Source organism: Magallana gigas, chromosome 5, assembly GCF_963853765.1.
Source record: "Magallana gigas chromosome 5, xbMagGiga1.1, whole genome shotgun sequence".
NCBI lineage: Eukaryota > Metazoa > Mollusca > Bivalvia > Ostreida > Ostreidae > Magallana > Magallana gigas.
Window position 1 is genome coordinate 47702001 of NC_088857.1, and position 19031 is coordinate 47721031.

The following is a 19031-nucleotide window of genomic DNA, read 5'->3' on the forward strand; positions in this document are numbered from 1 at the left end:
CTTGTGTGGATTAACTTTACTCATTTTGGATTTATATATATATATATATATATATATATATATATATATATATATATATATATATATATATATATATATATATATATATATATATATATATATATATATATATATATATATATATAAAGCATTTTAAGTAAACTTAAAATTCCTAAAAATTAGAGCGAAAAATCGTTATTTGTATTCATTGCTTTCTTTTGGTGTTTCATGAGGATATGATCGCAGAAAAAAAATATATATAGCCTAGCAATTCGTGGATAATTAATGTTTTCTATATTTGTATGAATAATTAATCTCAATTTGGACTCAAAGCAGACAAATATGAGACGTACAAGAACAAGACATGCAAAAGGTTTTTCTTTGTTTGTTTGTTTTTTTATGATATTCGAAGCTCCTATTTTTCCGATTTAAATAAAATTAAAACAACAAGCGCATGTTATCGACATGCATTATTATCCTAAATCACGATAGAATATGTTGGATGCCTCAACTCGTTTTGACTGAAGGGAGCCAACTCGCACTAATCTTTTTTTTTCGTCAATTAGTAAGACCCGGCATACGCGAATGTGATAAAGAACGACATGTCAAAACTCCTTTTCGATTTTGTTTGGAAATAATTATTAAAGCACATTAATTTCTTTTTTTCGGTGAGTATCCTACTTGAATCAGAATCACACAAATATACACACGTCATTGGTATTTCTATGTCGTTAATAAGAATACACGCTTTGTTTCTATGAGCAGTAGCATGATTAATTGAAATCAAGCTTTAGAGTTGACCTGTGATCAAATCAACAAATGAAAACTTCCACTTTGAACCGACTTTCTATTGCATTTGAGTCAAATTTTTGACAGATTTTTCATACATTTAATAAGAGCCATTACTTTCTTTGAAGGCAGTAAGACTGAATTCGAAGAGGTGTTGACCATTCAATTTCCCGATGATTTCATGTTGAGAACTCAACCCGCGTCATATAATCATAATCCACAGAGCCCCATTTAACTGTGGAAGACAAATAAAGGTAAGGCTGTCAGTTACATTGGTTTTGTATTATTCACATAAAATTATTTTGTCAAATAATGAAGCTTCAGCTTATTCTAATTGCATTAGATAGGAAATTTTAAAGCATTTAGTATTGTCTGGTTATAAAGTATATGTATTCTTACACTTTTGATATTTGACATATTTCTAGGCACCATGTGTGCTCTACCTGGTCCAGGTGGCCAAGGGAAGCGGAAGGAAATTTACAAGTACGAGGCACCATGGACGGTTTACAGCATGAACTGGAGTATACGCCCAGACAAAAGATTCCGTTTGGCTTTAGGAAGCTTTGTGGAGGAGTACAATAATAAAGTAATTAATCCAAGCTTGATAGTACATTGAAAAAATTATAAGATAGAACCATACTCTTCAACAGTGAGAGTTACAAAAATGGGCATAAAATTATGAATTGAATTTTTCTGAAAATAGTGCAGTGGGTGATTGCTAAAATTGTACACAGCATTGAATAAATAAGTAAAGAATTTTCTGTAAATGTAGAAACATGTATTGTAAAATCTTGATTAATTCACTTTTTTTAAAGGTACAAATTGTTTCCCTTGATGAAGAAACATCAGAGTTTACTTCAAAGAGCACATTCGATCATCCATACCCAACAACAAAAATAATGTGGATCCCTGATGCTGTGAGTATTTTATATTGATATTAATTCTTCTCCATTATTTCCTTTTTCATTATACTGTCTAGTTGTGATGGAGATTACATTTTTTTATCTATACAGAAGGGAGGCTATCCCGATTTGCTGGCCACCAGTGGGGATTACCTGCGGGTTTGGAGGGTCAGTGAAAATGAATCTCGGCTCGAGTGTCTCCTGAACAATGTAAGTCCAGGTCAATCAAAGAAAGCATTTCAGGGAAGAAATTAAACATTTTTTGTTAAGATTTGTTGCACCAACGACACTAACTTCCCATATTTTGTCATGTAACAATGAAAAAGTTCTTAAAATGCCATAAACAAAAGAAAAATAATAGTTTTTTAAAGAACATGTAGCAAAATTATGATTATATATATGTAGTCACTAACATGTAACTATCAGAGCATATAGTAAAGAGGTAGTTATTGTGTATGTTAAATTTCATATCGGAAATCTAAAAGGTACTAGTTATGTATTGTTTTATTTTAAATAGAATAAGAATTCAGATTTTTGTGCTCCACTGACTTCATTTGATTGGAATGAAGTGGACCCTAACCTGCTAGGAACATCCAGCATCGATACAACATGTACAATATGGGGTCTGGAGGTAGGTGTATTGCCTTTAAGTATATTTTTTGTCTTGATTTCCTATCGTTCAAAACTGCCTGAAAAATAAAGGCTAGATTTTAAATGTTGCAAAGGTTGCCTCTCGTGATTTTGTAGGGAAATTAATTCCTCATGTTTAATTAGGAATCTACAGTATTTCATCAGTGGATAAAGTATTACATTTGCTCAAAATTGCAAAATCTTGGCATTGATGAGTGTTTCAATAAAATAGTCATTTGAAAAACATACATGATACATGAATTTTGTTTAATTTGATACTTTTACAGACAGGACAAGTTCTCGGTCGAGTCAATGTGGTCTCTGGTCATGTGAAAACTCAGTTGATTGCACACGACAAGGAAGTGTATGACATTGCTTTCAGTCGGGCAGGAGGTGGAAGAGATATGTTTGCTAGTGTCGGTATGTAACTTGACAGTCGGGCAGGGGGTGGAAGAGATATGTTTGCTAGTGTCGGTATGTAACTTGACAGTCGGGCAGGGGGTGGAAGAGATATGTTTGCTAGTGTCGGTACGTAACTTGACAGTCGGGCAGGGGGTGGAAGAGATATGTTTGCTAGTGTCGGTACATAACTTGACAGTCAGTTAGACAACGAAAAGAATTAATCTTAAAATATGAATTTACATACATTAGTACATACATGTGTATGCATAAAAGTAATTAGAATCAAACTGATTACCAATTTTTATTTATGATAATGAGGTCTTTTTTTATTTCCTAAGAATTAAGTCCCACTGATACCAGTTTAATGAAATGATATAGCAGATACACATGTATATGAAAGCATGCAAGATAAAAGACAATGATATTGGAATAGTTGATTCATCATGCTGATTTTTGTGACGACGCAGGTGCTGATGGCTCTGTCCGTATGTTTGACCTCCGTCATCTGGAACACTCCACTATTATCTACGAGGACGCCCAGCACCACCCCCTCTTACGACTCTGTTGGAACAAGCAGGATCCCAACTACCTGGCTACAATGGCTATGGATGCTATGGAGGTAGAGAGGCTTTTGTTGTCAGAAACTATGGCCAATCTCACATATGCTAACTGACTGTGGGCCAACTCATTGATCTTTTTTTTGTTTTCCAGAATATTTACTAGTATTATTATCAATTTAATAATGAATATTAAGCAAAACTCTGTATTGTTTTAAAGATGTATGTGGCGTATTTGGAGTAAAATTTTTGACATGATTTTGAGTAAAAATATACATCATGCTTCTTATAATTAGACGTTTCACAAACTCTCGGCCCGTAAAACACGTTCTTTCTTTAGTTTTTTGTCTCTAAACTTTGCTACACGTCTGATGAATATTAATGTGATCCGCCATTTGTAACGCCATTGCGCATGAGTGCGGGAAAACCTAGTATTGAAAACACGATGGATGAACAGTTTGTTTACAAATTAGAATCACGTTTTTTTATGTCTTGAAGATAGATAATTCTTATATCAGATGATACCTGAAGTATTATTATACCGTTATTCATTTATGTACATGTAGAACGATATAAATTGCTAATTATGTTTAATAAAGATGAAACACGATTTTAGCATCAACGACACGGTAAAATGAGTGAATACCCCGTCTCCCTGAGGGATGCATGTACTGAGACTGTTTCTTTATTCTTAATTCAAAAATTCCTCTCAACGAAAATCCATTTGTGGTTTATAACTTATAAAGCAAAGACATGGAACACATGGAGCACATACGAACCTGACTAGCAAAACCTGGCCTACAACTTTATGATAAAGAATTAAGTTGAATTCGGCTTTAATTCCTATTCCCTCAAACTACATGGTCTCCAATGACAATCTTTCCTTTGTTCCTATCCTTGTCAGTCTGTCTCTTTTTTCCTTTCATTGCCAAAACTGTCAAACTTAACGGTATATCTATCTTTCTGTCGTCACCATTGTTGTTGTGATAGACGGAGCATGGTATCACGTGACCGATTTAAGGCGGGGTTTATTCAAATGTTAGATTTATTGTCGACTCCACAATAATTTTAAAAATTATTTATTAACTTCTATATCTTTTTAACCCGATTGATATAAACTGCATAATTAATTGTGAAGATATATCTTTATATAACATATATAAATAAATAAGTCAATTAAATGTTTCTTTGCAAGAAAATATACGCCACATATACCTTTAAGGTATGAAATGAAAATTGGTTAATTAAAGCATGCAATTGTTATTGATGCATTGTAAGCATTAATGCAACTGATAACATTTCCTTTACAAAATATGTAAAGAAACAATCAGAGGCATAAATAAAACATGAGAACAAGAAAAAGTCAACGAGTTGGCACAGGGTCAGTAAGACCGCCAGATTGGTCGTGTCTCCAATGGTCAGAGGCCTAGAACTGTACTCTTTATCTATGACTGATAAATATTACTGGTCTAAACTTAATTGATATAACCGAATTTAAATAAGTGTCATTGAGGAATTGCCATGCATTCAGTTATGATTTAACAGTCATTTTACAAACGGGAATCTGCAAAATATGCTTTAAAATACCATTGTGTTTCAGGTAGGTTAAATTGTTATGTTATTTATTAGAATAGTTGATATTATACATGTTCTCCGCCTATTTTTTGATTAATTTGCACTCACTGGCAGTACAAGACATCAGAAGTGATGCTATTTTTGTAATTCAATCAAATTCGGTCAAATTTGACATTTTTGACATCTTTGATGGAAATATTTTGTTTGTTCAAGCAATCACTCAATGTTTTGTGACAGAAAATCTGCTTGAAAAAATGCCATTTTATGCTAAAAATGCAAAAATGACAGGAAAAGGTTAACCTTTTGATGTCATATTTCAAAGTTGTGGGCATTTGGATCAAAATGAAAATTATGAAAAAACTTCGCATTTATATCTGTACAAAGGAAGCAAAGAATTACAGTAAATTGATGAGGGTCATATCTTATTTGATATTATATTTAGCCGATTGTTCTTAAGGTCATTATCTTGGACGTGAGGGTCCCCTGTACTCCTGTGGCCCGCCTGAACAACCACCGAGCCTGTGTGAATGGAATCGCTTGGGCCCCACACTCCAGCTGCCACATCTGTACAGCAGGTACTGTCAGTATTCTCAGTACTGTCATTATGGACTGATTTTCAAGTCTCATTTTACTCAATCTATAACCATTAAATAAATATAATTTAAATTGTGTGGAAGGAATTATCTTAGTGTAACCAGGCCATGCCCTATAGAACATTATCATTTTAATAATAGAACGTTCCATTTTATATATTATGATGTTGTATACCAATTTTGTTAGATACTGTGGAATCATCATTGTTCAAGGGGGACCAATGTTCATGGCTTTTGTGGGTAACCCTTGCCCATGAATTTACATCCCAACAAACCTATATACAATCATTAGGGCCCCGCAAGGATTTGCGGGTGCCCTATAGTAATCACTCTGTCCGTCCGTCCTTCTGTCCGTCCGTCTGTCACTCTTCCGTCCACAAATTTCGTGTTTTTTTCTAATAACTTTTTTTATGGTTGCCCAATCAAGTTCAAATTTGGTATGGTAGTTCAGTAGGCAGAAATACATATTTTGATGCTAAGTTTGGTTCTCTATGTCTTCTGGTTTGGAGCTGGGGTGGTGGGGTAGATTCCTAACTATGCATAAGAATGAATGGGCAAAGAGAGATAACTGCTGAGAATGAATGGGCAAAGAGAGATAACTGCTGAGAATGTTACCATTGTATACATGGAAGGCTGTGCAATATTTGTCCTTTAGGATTAATTAACCTTCCACACTATTTTATTTTTTAATTATTTATTTTATTTTTTTCTACCTTAATGCTGTTAATTTTAACAGGTAATCAGATAATAACCCCATTCTGTCATTTCTGAAAAAAAAAATCTTATTGTAAATTTAGAAGAAAAGGATGAGAGAGCAGAACAATTAATCCCCTGGGATTAATTATCTTGCCTGCTGCAGAAAATTTAGAGGCTTATCTCTATCTGTCATATCGAGATTATTGAACACCTTTGTCTGCACTGATGTTTGTTTTGAAGCAAATTAAACTCTCATTCCATGAGCTGCACCCTAATAGTTTTACCGCTGTTTAAAGGATGGTATTTGATAAAGAATACATTTCATTCTAGTCCAAATACTGAGATTAATTATCTTGCCTGTTTCAGAAAATCTAAGGTCCATCTTTATCTGTTCTATGTATTACCGTACACATGTGTCTGCAAGTGATGTTTGTTTGAAGTTGAGGCAAAGCCTAGGTTTTTTTAACAAATTTTATTTCATCCAATGTTAACCTCCTTTATCCCATGGATATGACTCATTGGATATTTTTTTGATATCCCACAGTTGTGACTTTACAATGGGATTTGCATACTAGGCATAATGAAGTAAAATAATGTGGAGTTTTATAAACAGTGTAAACATTGATTGTGGTGTATAAAACATGGGATAAATAGAATCTCATATGATTTGTAGTATAATATGATTTTTATCCAACTTGTGTGTTTTATCCCCTCACTAGGGCTCAAGAAAAAAACACTTTAATTGTTGGATGAAAATCATATCCAACTCCAAATCATGAGATCCTATTATTGCAGTTCTTTACATCTTATGCTGGGCATTTATTTTTCATCGTTGTTAATATAAAGAGGATGGAATTCAAAGTTTTTTTCACTTCTCTATATTAATTGTCATAGCGGGGCCCTTCCTGACTGGTCAGTTTTCTAGTTTGTTTAATATCTATTTAAATTATCCTGATTATACTACCAACGAAATTATGTCCCCACGAACCAGGAAAATTTTGGCTACCCACGATCATTGACTGATTTCACTGTAAATGAAAACGAAAACTAGTTTGAATATCAATATGCGGTTTTTATATATATGTTTGTTTACCTTTGGCCAGCTGATGACCACCAGGCCCTGATCTGGGACATCCAGTCTATGCCACGGGCCATCGAGGACCCCATACTGGCTTACACCGCAGCAGGGGAGATAAACCAAATCCAGTGGTCATCCACTCAACCCGACTGGATCGCCATTTGTTACAACAACTGTCTCGAAATCTTACGTGTCTAGACAAAGTTCACCCCTCACCCTCACCCATGCTATTTATTGGATAGAGATCATGTTAAATACTTTATTTAATTTTCTCAGCATCAAAAGATGGTGAATTAAAATTAAAGATGATGTTTTGCATTAGACAGATGAAGTTTTATAAACTGTCTTAATTACGTGTAGTTTGTTCAAGATCATGTAGTTGTCTTTGTATTGTGTTCTTGTTCAAAGATTATGAACAAATAATGTCCATGAACAGTAAATCAGAAACAATGTAAAAGTCATTATTGCTTGGTAAATGGCAAAATTGGCATAAAATGATTACAAAAGTTACAAACCATAGTTCATCATGAAAAAAACCCTGATTTATGGTATCGACATTGTCATAATATCAAAAACTTAAAGTTGTACAGCATATGCATTACAAGAGGTTGTGCATGTTTAATGGCAAAATTTTTGATAATTATTCTGAAAAGGAATTTTTTAAACTATTAACGACTATGCATGTTTGATTTTTTTTAAAAGATACTACATATATGTACTTAACCATATTAAGCATGAAGTACATTTTTTTATACAGGTATAATCATATGTTTATTTTATTTATTGCATTTTTGGTTTTGCCACTATATATCTGATGTGTTATCTAAAATTTTGATGAAAATTAATACTTTTTCTTGAATTTTTAAGAATGTGTTTTTTTTTTCATAAAGATTCAAAATTAATGAGTTTTTCTCTGTAAAGCATTGGATGAACTAAAACTTTATGAGCTTCTATATCTCTTTACTACTGTGGAATCATCATTGTTCATGGGGACCAATGTTCGTGGATTTTATTGGTAACCCTTGTCTACAAATTAACATCCCCATAAACGTATTAAATTCATTTATTTAATATTTATTAATATTATCATGATTATACCACTAACGAAATTACGTCCACATGAACCAGGAAAATTTTGGCTGCCCACGAACATTGACCCCCTTGAATAAAAATGATTCCACAGTATTCATTTTAACTGTTTATTGAATAAATTGAGGGGATGTACTGTTTTTAGCAATGCTAACATTGTCATAGCATGAGTTTTGACATTTCATTTAATGCTTTTTTTAATCCAAATTTCATGTCTTTAAAAAACTGTGTTTTTATATATGTGATTTAACTTAAGAAGTTGCATTCTTGTACAAGATTTTTTTTTTAACAATGTTTGATTCTCACCAAACATTAATAACTCTTTATAAGGGCTGTAAAACTGCATGCAAGAAATCTGCTTTGAATGTGTGAAAATTTACATACATCACAAAGGATCTCTAATCCTTTGCCCAGTATCAGCATTATGAAACTGTTGGTAAACACATGAATTTTGGTAGACCTCTATACTTCTACAATGTTATGGTTTTTTGCAAAAATACCTTTAATTATTTTGAAAATGAAGAAAGAAATTCTCATACACATGTATAATCTAGAATAAGGCATTCTTAATTTTTGAATCCATATATTGTAACTGAATGCAAAGTTTTAACATTTGTTCATGTAAGAATTGTAAAAGTGGAGACTAAATGATCACCAATTTTCTATATGGGATATGCATTTTTACCAGGCTTGGATCATGACAAAAATATTATTTTAAGTAAATTTGTGTACATAGCTCATGCTTCACTTTTCCTGTAATTATCAAATGATAAATAAATAAATTCTAGATATTACAACCTTTTTTATAGGCTATTCATTTATTAAAGAATTGCAGACTGGTGATTTGGGATTATAAAGTTAAAACTGATACTGGTACTTGTGTATGGTATATACCCGGTAGTACTAAGTAACATATAGTTGTGTCAGATAGGTTGTTGTCTAGAGAGTGAACTAACAAGGTTTGTATTTCCTATCAATTAATAGAGATTTGTATCATATGATGACAAGAGAACAGTTTCATTGACGGTTAATTACGCCTTCTCCCTCTCTCCATAACCCGGTGATGGAGATAGGGAAAGGGCGTAACTAACCGTGGGTTTCCGACGAAGTTGCCATGTTTACCACTTTCGGAAATTGCCACTATATAATCACAATTGGAAAACATACAATAAGCCAGAGCAAAGATTTAGAGATTTTGAGGTGGGTAGACAGAATACAGTAGAATGGATGGAATTCCTTATAACGTCGGGTGACTAGGAAATCTCACGTAAGCTCAGATGAGCGAAACACTAGTTTGTTGTAAATGTGTGTCTCATTAAATTGTCTTAATCTTTAGACATATAATAGTTTAGCCAGAATCCCTGGGACCTCTATATTCAGCTGGTATACTAATAAAGAAAAGATATGCCATACATGATTTCATTTTTGGATTGTCCTCAATCTCCTATATTTACTTGTATATCGAGCGGCTCATGTCCTCTTTCATTACCCATAATGCTAGCTCTTTCAAAGAAACCCAGACAATTTTCATCACCATCAATTATTGTCGTATTTTAAGAATTTTATCAAGCACACACTATTGTCAAGATACATGGTATATTAAATCACAGCCATTTCACCCTGTAAACTCTCACTCGTTCTTGTTACAAGGGAAAAAGCTGTCAAAAATACAATTTACCATCTAAAGAAATGTTTGCTTTAAACTGCAATTTAATAGGAAAATGAGGATTCACTTCAGGTTCTCTTACAATTCAATATTTAGCTATCAATATAAGCATATCTCTTTATGTCCTTTCTTCCAAGCGGCTTTTTGACATGCCTTAGAGCAGTACCAGGCTTTGTGACACCTCCCACAGGATGGGAACCCTTTCTCGTCGTCCGCTTCCTTCCGACATTGAGTGCAGGTGTCCGAATCATCTCCCTCAAACATACAGCGAGGGCATTCGCACCAAAAATGGTACATACGATAGAGGAGGCCGCGTCTTTGTTGGCGGTTTAGTGACGTATCCACAAATGATGTAAACAACTCATCCCCCTCTTTGATTGGTCTTTTTGAAATCACATGTATACCGGGAGCCTCGTTTACGTCTCCAGATATGATTTCCACGTTGTTGGCGCAGGAATGATTTAAGCTTGACTGTATGCGAAATATACCAGTAAAAACTGCTTCTGTTATTGTGTTTGGGAGAATCCTCTGCAAATGTTGCATTTCTGGTATTTTATCCACTTGTTTCCGGAACAGAAAGTATGGATGGTTAGGATCAGAGAACACCTGTATGTTTCTGCTGACCTGGCTGTAACGGAGGTTGAATTCCCCGGGGGTAATTATGTACTGTTTACGTTCGTCCTTGTTGGTGAAAATCTTTACCATGAGGTCATACATTTTGGGAATACGTTTTGTTATCCCTCCCTGACTGCAAACCTGAAAACTGAATATAAACAACCAATTCATGATAAAATATTTTCTTGTTGATATGAGGAAAAATGAAGAAATTTTAACACAATTATAAAACAGAACGCCAACGTTGCAGGTGGTTTGGTTGTAGAAGCACAGGTTGCAAATAAATCAAAAATCAAATTAACCAAGCTTCTTTTACCTGTCGAACTTTCTTTTGGATATGGCAATTAGCACATCACTGACAACTTCTTCGATGCTCTCCACTTTAGAATTTGCATCACAGAGGATGGAAGCCCATAGTTTTGCCAAGACGATTGGACTGAAATTGTCATACCACCATCCCTCAACTTTTCCGGAACTTTTAACTGAAGCTTTTTTGAACTCTGTACAAATCTCGTAGAGTTTGGCAGCGTGTTTGTTTTGGGATGGACAAATGAGTCGATGATATTTCTTCCAGGAATCAAGCTTACACTTCTCTGAACAATATAGTTCCATTGAGCATTGCTCACACCTCAGTGGTGTTCGATTGGTCCAGAACTGATTCACGGCGTTCTTCAATGTCTTGTTGCCTTTAAGGCTCTTTCCACCAAAGAACTGTTCAGCAGAAACCAAGCATTTTGCGCAATGACTGCAGGCCGGGATATCATCATAGCCTGAATCAAGAGCCTGGGAGATAAGAACTGGTCCTTCTTGAAAGATAACTGACTGGCTTTCATAGCTGCACAAGGCCCGAACACTTCGACCTTTCTCCGACAAGTTAACCTCAATGCCTTCTTCTGATGGAAGGTTATCAAAAAGCCGTGCTGTCCTGATTTTGAAAAACAACTGCATCAATTCTTCTTGGTCATCACTGTTAAAGTCATCTGATTGGAATGCCTTCCTTATCCATTGCTCAGCAGTGGCATGGAGAGACAGCTCTTTCGCTGCTTTTGCTGCAAAGAACACACTTTCTTTGATCAAACTAGCATTAAAATGATGCAACAGTATATTACAGAATATGATATTTTCAATGAATGTTGAAAGAAAGGAAAGATTTGCCAATGAGTTTTAAGAGACCGATGGGCCACATCGCTCAGCTAGGCAACAATACTAGTATCTAACTTTGACCCATGAAGTCCATTTATTTTTTTTCACATTTCTCCACCATCAAAATTGTAACCTCTACATGATCCCAAATGATCAAGGCGTGATTAAACTTGAAAACAGTAATTTGCTCGTTTGTTCATTTCACAAATAGCCTTCATACATGTATCTTCACGAGCTTCCTTTTTGTTTTGTTTGGGGTGGGGAGGGGGACATTGGCTTACTCTGACCACCCGTTGACAATGGCTATAACAAACACGAAACGTCTATATATTACCGTTACTTACTTTCATAATAATTTAACGAGTTCTTTCTTTTCCGTTCTTAAAAGAAGATATTTATGCATTTCTGTAATGCATTTGAACCCTGATGGTTGCTTTCTAAGTCCGAAAGCGTGGGTTGAACTTGCATTATTTATCATATGTAATGCCTATTTATCTCCCCCTTGTAAACTTGAACAATATTGAATTTGCTTCACGTTTGCAGGTTTGCATTACAACTACCACAGATGATTGAAGATGACCCAGTTATTCTGGGAAAGAAGTTTAATTTAATTAAAATTAGATGTTCCGAACCCTCTATACAGTGGTAGTGGATTGGGAACATTTAAGTTTTATTAGGTTGGAAGAAGTTGAAAATTGATATTAAAAAAAATACGGACGGACAAAATTTGATTAGAAAAGTTCACTTAAACTCGGGTGGACTAAAAAGCATACCTCCTAGAATCCATACAGAGACCGAATTCTTCTTAGGGTGCCGACTTGTAAACAAGTAAATAATGCATTCCTTGTACAAGGTCATGTCATACAGCGATTTCATCACAATGTCGACATCGTGGTCGGAAGAATTGCAGAAAGAACGAAGGGCGTGTCTACCTCTGTGAATTTCGCCATTCTTGAAAAAGTTTAGGGCTTCTTCTAGCCCCATTTCAGAGTGCACTCGAGAATTTGATTGGTTTGTGTCGCTATTCTCATCCGTTGTTTCAAGCCATTGTTTTACTTTCCCCTCCTCGTGTCGTAGAATGACGTTATCCCCTGGTAGATCTCCATAGTGGATCGACGTAGGAGAAACCATGGGCTTTGGAGAAATCCTTTCGAGCACATTCTCCTGCATATTTCGGAGTCCATCGTTTAACTCGGAATTTGCCGGAAATTTTATCAAAGCCTCCTCATAGACCTCGTATGCCTTTTGGAAATTTTGCGCATCCACAAATTCTTTAGCTTTTATGATACATTTTTGTAATTCGTCCTCCATAATGGTAAATAAATCAACACGGTATTTTTAATACTTCAGTAAAAAAAAAAATGACAATGTACTCTAAGGCGTGGTGGATCCTCGGCACATGTTCTGACTGTCTGCATGTAGTGGTATTTCGCCTACAGATCCAGATGCACTGAGGCGGTCGTAAGGTTGTAAAATTCTGCTATTGTTTCCATTGGTGATAACTGACATCATCTGTTCTCGGTTTATTCTCATTAACGGCTGATAGCAGGGTCCCCCCCCCCTAATAACGTAGACAGTTTATCACTTTTATTTTATAGAAATATTTAATGTAAATTGCATCTATTCAAAAGATGGAAAAAATACTTGTTTAGCGACTTGAACAAACAATCTATGGAAAATTATTATTAAACCTTGTGTTTGGAATGGGTTTGAGTAGAAATGCATTTATGAGTCCAATGACGTTCTCAGCATGTGAGCTCGGGGTCAGATAACTGACCATGGTGAGTCATAGCATGAGTTTGGGTTCATGCAGATGTTGAGAAAATTACAGTAGTAAGAGTGTGGTGTGTGAAGGCGGAACTCTCCTTTACACAATCGGAATCATCGTCTTTTGCCCCTCTCTTTATTCAGGCAAGATTCAAAAAATGCATTCGCTTAAAGTGGCCTTTTGAAACCAAAGTTTCAAGGGATACGTGTTCAATTCATACTTGAATACCATTGTTTTAACTGTGTTTAATTAATATACTGGGAATCTGTATATTTTTTCACCTTTTTTATATAGATTTGGACCAGAGCTGAACCGAGGAAAGTTGGGGCTGGACTAGAGGTTCATCAGACAAAGGCACTAGTTTACCCCATAGTATGATATAAAACTATTCTATGGAGTGAATAAGTGTCAGTAAATCGGGCCAATTGATCATATTCAGATAAACATTGTAATTATTATATTTGTGGTAAGAAATAGGACTTGGTTTCTTTATACACACAAAACTTTCATTACAAGTCAACTGACAAATTCTCGTTTCGGACAATACCTTGAACCCATCCGTGATCACGAACATCAGTAAATACGTAAGCATCTCCCGAAACAAAAGCTACTGTGGATTTTAGGAACAACAAAAATACGCAATACGTAAAAGAAATCCACAGTGACCTATTTAATTGACATTCAACTATCAGTTTACCGTGAACGCATTCACGCTTCGGACGTGTATTTCAACGTCATCGTTGTTAATACGTCAAACTACACTAACAGGCGACATTGAAGAAACCATATGATTATAAATAAATGATCGGAATTTTTGAAAAAGGAGTAGTCAACTGGAATTGGGTCTTTTGTCTCTATAGCCTGCTTCTAGGATGAGATAACCCTATATCAACCGCCGGACTGTGACGCGGATGTGCTGCCAATCAAAGTGCAACATTCTTTGTAGTCAACAAGAATCAGCAAATATCCAAGAATGAAATGGAACAGTAACTAAAAATTATGTGCATATCGTTGGCTGTGATTATTTCATTAAAAAAAAATAAAAAATTGTACTAGAGGTTTTTTTTACATCTACATAAATTGTTGTTGCGAATAAATTGAATTTATGATACATGTATCAACAAATTCTGTTGCAAGACCATATGGCAAATCAATCCAAATGTTATCCAAGTGCACACCAATGTACAAGTATTTCTGTTCAATCTGATGTTATATATCAAAATTCTCTTATTGAAGATGTAAATACTTGGTTGATGAGATGTATCCCCGCTTAATTTTCAGGTGACGCAAAAATGAAAAATTGTGTTATTAACAGTCATTTTCAAAGAAATACTGAACTGAAGACACAGCTACATATGTTGTATTATTTTTTAAGCTTTCAAGTGGTGTAGAAAAGACGGTTAATATTTACCATTTAATTACATGAATATCGATGGTATTTATATTCAGCTGTCAGCTGAACATAAAATGATTAATCAGCTGCTGAGATATCATTTTATCAGTGCTAACATGCAATGATGACATTCTCTTCGTAATTGTGTTATTTCAGGAAAAAAACAGACTGAATTTCACAGTAATACTTTTAATGACTGATGCCTGAAACCATGTTTAATTATATTAACAAGCATTTCCATTCATGAACATTTAGTCACTACAATAAATGTTTGACATCTACTATTTTGCAGCAGAAATACATAGATTTCACAAAATTTATACTCGATCTGATGCAAATCTGTTTGATGACGTATTTATTTTTAAGGTCAAATGCCTAACCATGTAAAAAGAGACTGCTTAAAAAATTTTGTTTTAGAGAAAGTAAGAAGAAAATATGTTCATGCATGAGCATAAAGCACATAAACCACATCCATCTCTTAATTCAAACTAATGTCAGTGTCTTAAATTATCATACACGCCAACAGACTGATATAAAACACAATAATAACAATGATTGACTGTTAGAATTAGCTACAATACAAAAATGGACATTTTTTTAAAAATCAGAATGACTATACAGCATCAGCTTATATATATTGCTATAAATGTTCCTTGCAATTCTTTTTTAATTTCACTATGTCTTCAATTTTTCATCTACATATAAACTTTAACACATTAATCACCTTCTAAAGCATTTTTTTCTCAAATGAAATTCTTCATAAGAGCATTGAAAACTAGGTCTTTGAGGGCAAAAACTTCCAAAGTTCATCTTAAAAATAACACGTGGTTTTTGGTTTCACACTAAATACCACAATGAAATCTGACACACAAACATAAAGATTGAGTGTATACACTGATTGATTAGAAACAAATAAATAATGAGGTCCTTTCACTAGTATAAGGGTGGGGCTGGGGGGCGGGGCAATTAGGAGCCACCCTCCTTTCCGGTGATCCCCATGTGCTTGTTGTAACTCTTTTCCTGCTTCTCGTAAAGCTTGGTTAGTTTCTTGATCTGTCCTTTGGATATTTCTTTTCCCTCTGCATCATGTGTGGGAATTCCCTGAGGAAATATCAAAGGAAGAAGTTTTAACCACAGAATTCATATGATTTATACCGTACTAATGAGGTGAAAGACTTATCACCCTGGCAATACATGTGTTCTTTGCAAAAAAATCCTTTTAATACTTGAGTAACTAAATAATAGTAGAAGTAACAAAGTGACAGAAATAATTTCACTTTAAGGTCAATGATAACAATTATGCCAACCTTATCATCAAACTGGGAATATTTGTCAGTTTCTTTCTTGAAGAGCTCCCATGGTGGAATTTTCTCCTGAGCTAACTTTGCTTCCTGATAAGAAAACAGAACGAAGGTATGAATAAGGCTGTAAAGAAACAAAATAGTAGCTGGGCTATATATGTTTGATCAGTAACAATTTTTGTAATTCATTTACCATTTCCTGTTTCTTCTTCTCTTTTTCAAGTCTCTTCAACTCCTCTTTCTATAATAAGAAACATACACTCATTTTAATAACAAAACATCTTTATTATGAATAGAATACAGATAAGGATTATTTGAATCCTGTAAATTCCTTATTCAACGCGAGTACTGTATTATGCGCTTCCACTATTTTGTATCAAATTGCAAGAATGTAAAATCGCAAGCACCAATTTTTTGTTATATTTTTTATTTTATATAATCAAAAACTGTCTGAAAAATAAAAGTAAGATTTTAAAATCCATGAGAATTGATTCTTGCAATTTTATGTGCATATTACTTCCACATGCTTGATAAGCAATCTACAATATATTAATCTATCACATAATTTTTTTATCTTTTTATTTGATTACTCACAAAATTCAAACCAGTACAGTTTCTTGAAGAAACATATAATATTCAGTTACTATTAAATATAAATGTTCATTCCTAAAAACAGATTGAATTCAGCACCTTGAGTTTTTCTCCCCGCTCTTTCATCAGAGTATCTCTGTCGACAAGTTTGATTGTAGGAGGGGAGATCCCATCCTCAAGTCGCACCCCAAGATTGGGTAAAACATCATCTCTCAACTCGTCACAGAGTTTCAAGATTCCTGTGGCTACATAAATTAAGAGGCACAATGAGAACAAATAAAAACAAAAAGGAGACGAATAAATAAATTTTGAATTTCAATCTGTAAGAAAAAATATTATAGTGTTGGATTTTGTCTAAAAAATATGGAAAACAGATCTAAACTATTTGTCAATAGCTGAGTTCTCTGTGGCTGATTTCCTTGTACTAGTTTGGATTGTTGTTAACATGGACATTTTTAAGAGGTTAATCGTGTCGTGGTGCATTCATATGGAATATTTTTATAAATTTAATAATTCCGAGATGTATCCTTTCATATGCATTTTGAAAGTTTTTACATGATGAAATTTTGCCAAACTTCAGTCATCATAACATTTGCAAAGAATTCTTACACAAAAACATTTCAGAATTTGTTTATCCTCATTCAACTCAATTTTTTTTAAAGATGTTTGAAAGTTATTTCAATATAAAGTAACAGGTTCCCTTTTGGTTGACAGACCTTTCTGTTCCCTTGATATTGTCCTGACATCCTCTCTGAACTGTGCAAAGGCCGACAGGAAAGGCATCACTGCTTCCTCGATCTGAAAGACAAAAGGGGCATACAGTGAGAAACTCCAGACAGGGAAACGTCCAACATCTTTGTCTCTGACAGTAACATTCATGAAGGCAAGCTCACATTAACATTCTGTGTTGTAGACTGCGGGAATCCAATCTCTTCCTCCACTTCAATAGCTCCAAACACCTGAAAAAACCCCCCGAAAATGCAGTTTTAAAAAATAATCATGTTAAGTAATACAAGTTGATTAATATTTTATGAGCTGACAGAAATAAAAATGTATAAATAGATGAATATCTTTGGTAGACAATTTGACATCACACTAGTATGTAGTAAAATAGTATTGGTTGTAGTAATGTAATGGAGCTTTTTCAATATGATGTACAGTCAAACTTCGTTATCTCGAACTAAATGGGACTGTTTAAAAACTTTGAGATATTCAAGATATCGAGGGAAAAATACCTAAAAAAATAAGTGGTTGGGACTTACAAATCACTTCGACATATCCATTGTATTCGAGATATCAATGTTCAAGATATTGAAGTTCAACTGTACTTGTATAAAGGGTGTCAGCATATTTAGGAGTCCCTTTACATGGGTTCTATTCTACAGTATCCTCTGCCTCTAAGGGTGTCAGCATATTTTACATGGGTACTACAGTATCCCTTGCCTCTACAGTACTGACCTTCAGTAGATACGTGATGTAGCTGGCGATGTTCTTGAGGATCATCCTGTTGGGGGTCCTATTGGCACCCCGGGCATTGGCCATGTAGATGTTTGCCTCTCCGATCAACTCCCTCAAGCTTTCTAGAGCTGTCCTTGTGTTGACGTTATCTAAAGATTTATTTTGTATTCAGTAGTAATAAAAAACAATGCTGGGCAAATTAGAATAATCTTCTTCCTACTGGGCAAATTGGATACTGTGCTCCCTTCTTGAGAATTTCTCAAATCGTAAGTTCACAATGACTTTATTTGCATACAAGTATAGTATAAATTTCCTTAGAGTGGAGACATTAACCTACCACAGAGAGCCTCATGCACAGCGTCCTTTGTCTGCAGGTATCTGAAAAGATGACAACAAATATCTAAATACTCATCAAATTTGATTACAACTAAAACAGCTACTGTGGTTTCATCAATATTTGTTGAATATCAATTTTCGTGGATTTCATTGTTGAGTTGATCAACGAAATTAAATGTTCATTGGATTTCATTAGTTACACATGTATTCTGTGTTTTCATATTTCATTGGAATCAGTTTTCATGGATTTAGTGAAAATGACAGTTTCATCGATACTGTGTGTGACTAAGTGCAATTTCTACTAACGTATTTATTGATTGGATCATTAGCTACAAAACACATTGATGAAACTGTAATTTTGATGAACTGTATGAACTCTTAGATTTATTGAGTCATCTGCCTGATTATCACAGTATCTCAGACTTCACACAAACACAGTAATGTACAGA

General features: G+C 34.4%; 3 protein-coding genes and 1 long non-coding RNA gene across 7 annotated transcripts in view; 2 read left to right on the top strand and 2 right to left on the bottom strand.

Annotated features, from left to right (window-relative positions):
* The first annotated feature begins 544 nt into the window (after positions 1–544).
* On the top strand, positions 545–9108 carry LOC105345025 (DDB1- and CUL4-associated factor 7). Of its 2 annotated transcripts, none has more exons than XM_034462148.2 (10): positions 545–668; positions 918–1043; positions 1215–1375; positions 1605–1706; positions 1803–1901; positions 2209–2322; positions 2609–2741; positions 3191–3342; positions 5313–5430; positions 7248–9108. In XM_034462148.2, the coding sequence occupies exons 3-10, from the start codon at positions 1220–1222 to the stop codon at positions 7418–7420; spliced, it is 1047 nt and encodes a 348-aa protein (XP_034318039.1). In that variant the 5' UTR covers positions 545–668; positions 918–1043; positions 1215–1219; the 3' UTR covers positions 7421–9108. The 2 variants fall into 2 exon arrangements, with proteins under 2 accessions (XP_034318039.1, XP_034318040.1); XM_034462149.2 differs by having other exon boundaries at positions 578–668; positions 922–1043.
* LOC105345026 (histone-lysine N-trimethyltransferase SMYD5) lies at positions 8811–13232 on the bottom strand. Its single transcript, XM_011453009.4, has 3 exons — positions 12509–13232; positions 10909–11641; positions 8811–10740 (listed from the first exon to the last, which is right to left on the bottom strand). Exons 1-3 carry the CDS (start codon positions 13044–13046, stop codon positions 10077–10079), a joined length of 1935 nt encoding a protein of 644 aa, XP_011451311.3. The 5' UTR covers positions 13047–13232; the 3' UTR covers positions 8811–10076.
* On the top strand, positions 10505–14516 carry LOC136275854 (uncharacterized). The gene is made up of 2 exons (XR_010714356.1): positions 10505–10632; positions 13798–14516. It is a non-coding gene; the product is annotated as an uncharacterized lncRNA (long non-coding RNA).
* Positions 14517–15065: 549 nt separating this feature from the next.
* The window catches only part of LOC105345059 (cysteine--tRNA ligase, cytoplasmic), a 71741-nt gene continuing 67775 nt past the window's right edge, over positions 15066–19031 (bottom strand). For all 3 annotated transcript variants that reach the window (XM_034462141.2, XM_034462140.2, XM_034462146.2), the window contains 8 exons: positions 18584–18624; positions 18247–18395; positions 17682–17747; positions 17505–17586; positions 16888–17033; positions 16391–16438; positions 16204–16287; positions 15066–15997 (listed from right to left, as the gene is read on the bottom strand). In XM_034462141.2, coding sequence (XP_034318032.2) covers positions 15863–15997; positions 16204–16287; positions 16391–16438; positions 16888–17033; positions 17505–17586; positions 17682–17747; positions 18247–18395; positions 18584–18624 — 751 coding nt within the window. In that variant the 3' untranslated portion in view covers positions 15066–15862. The remainder of the gene's footprint in view (positions 15998–16203; positions 16288–16390; positions 16439–16887; positions 17034–17504; positions 17587–17681; positions 17748–18246; positions 18396–18583; positions 18625–19031) is intronic.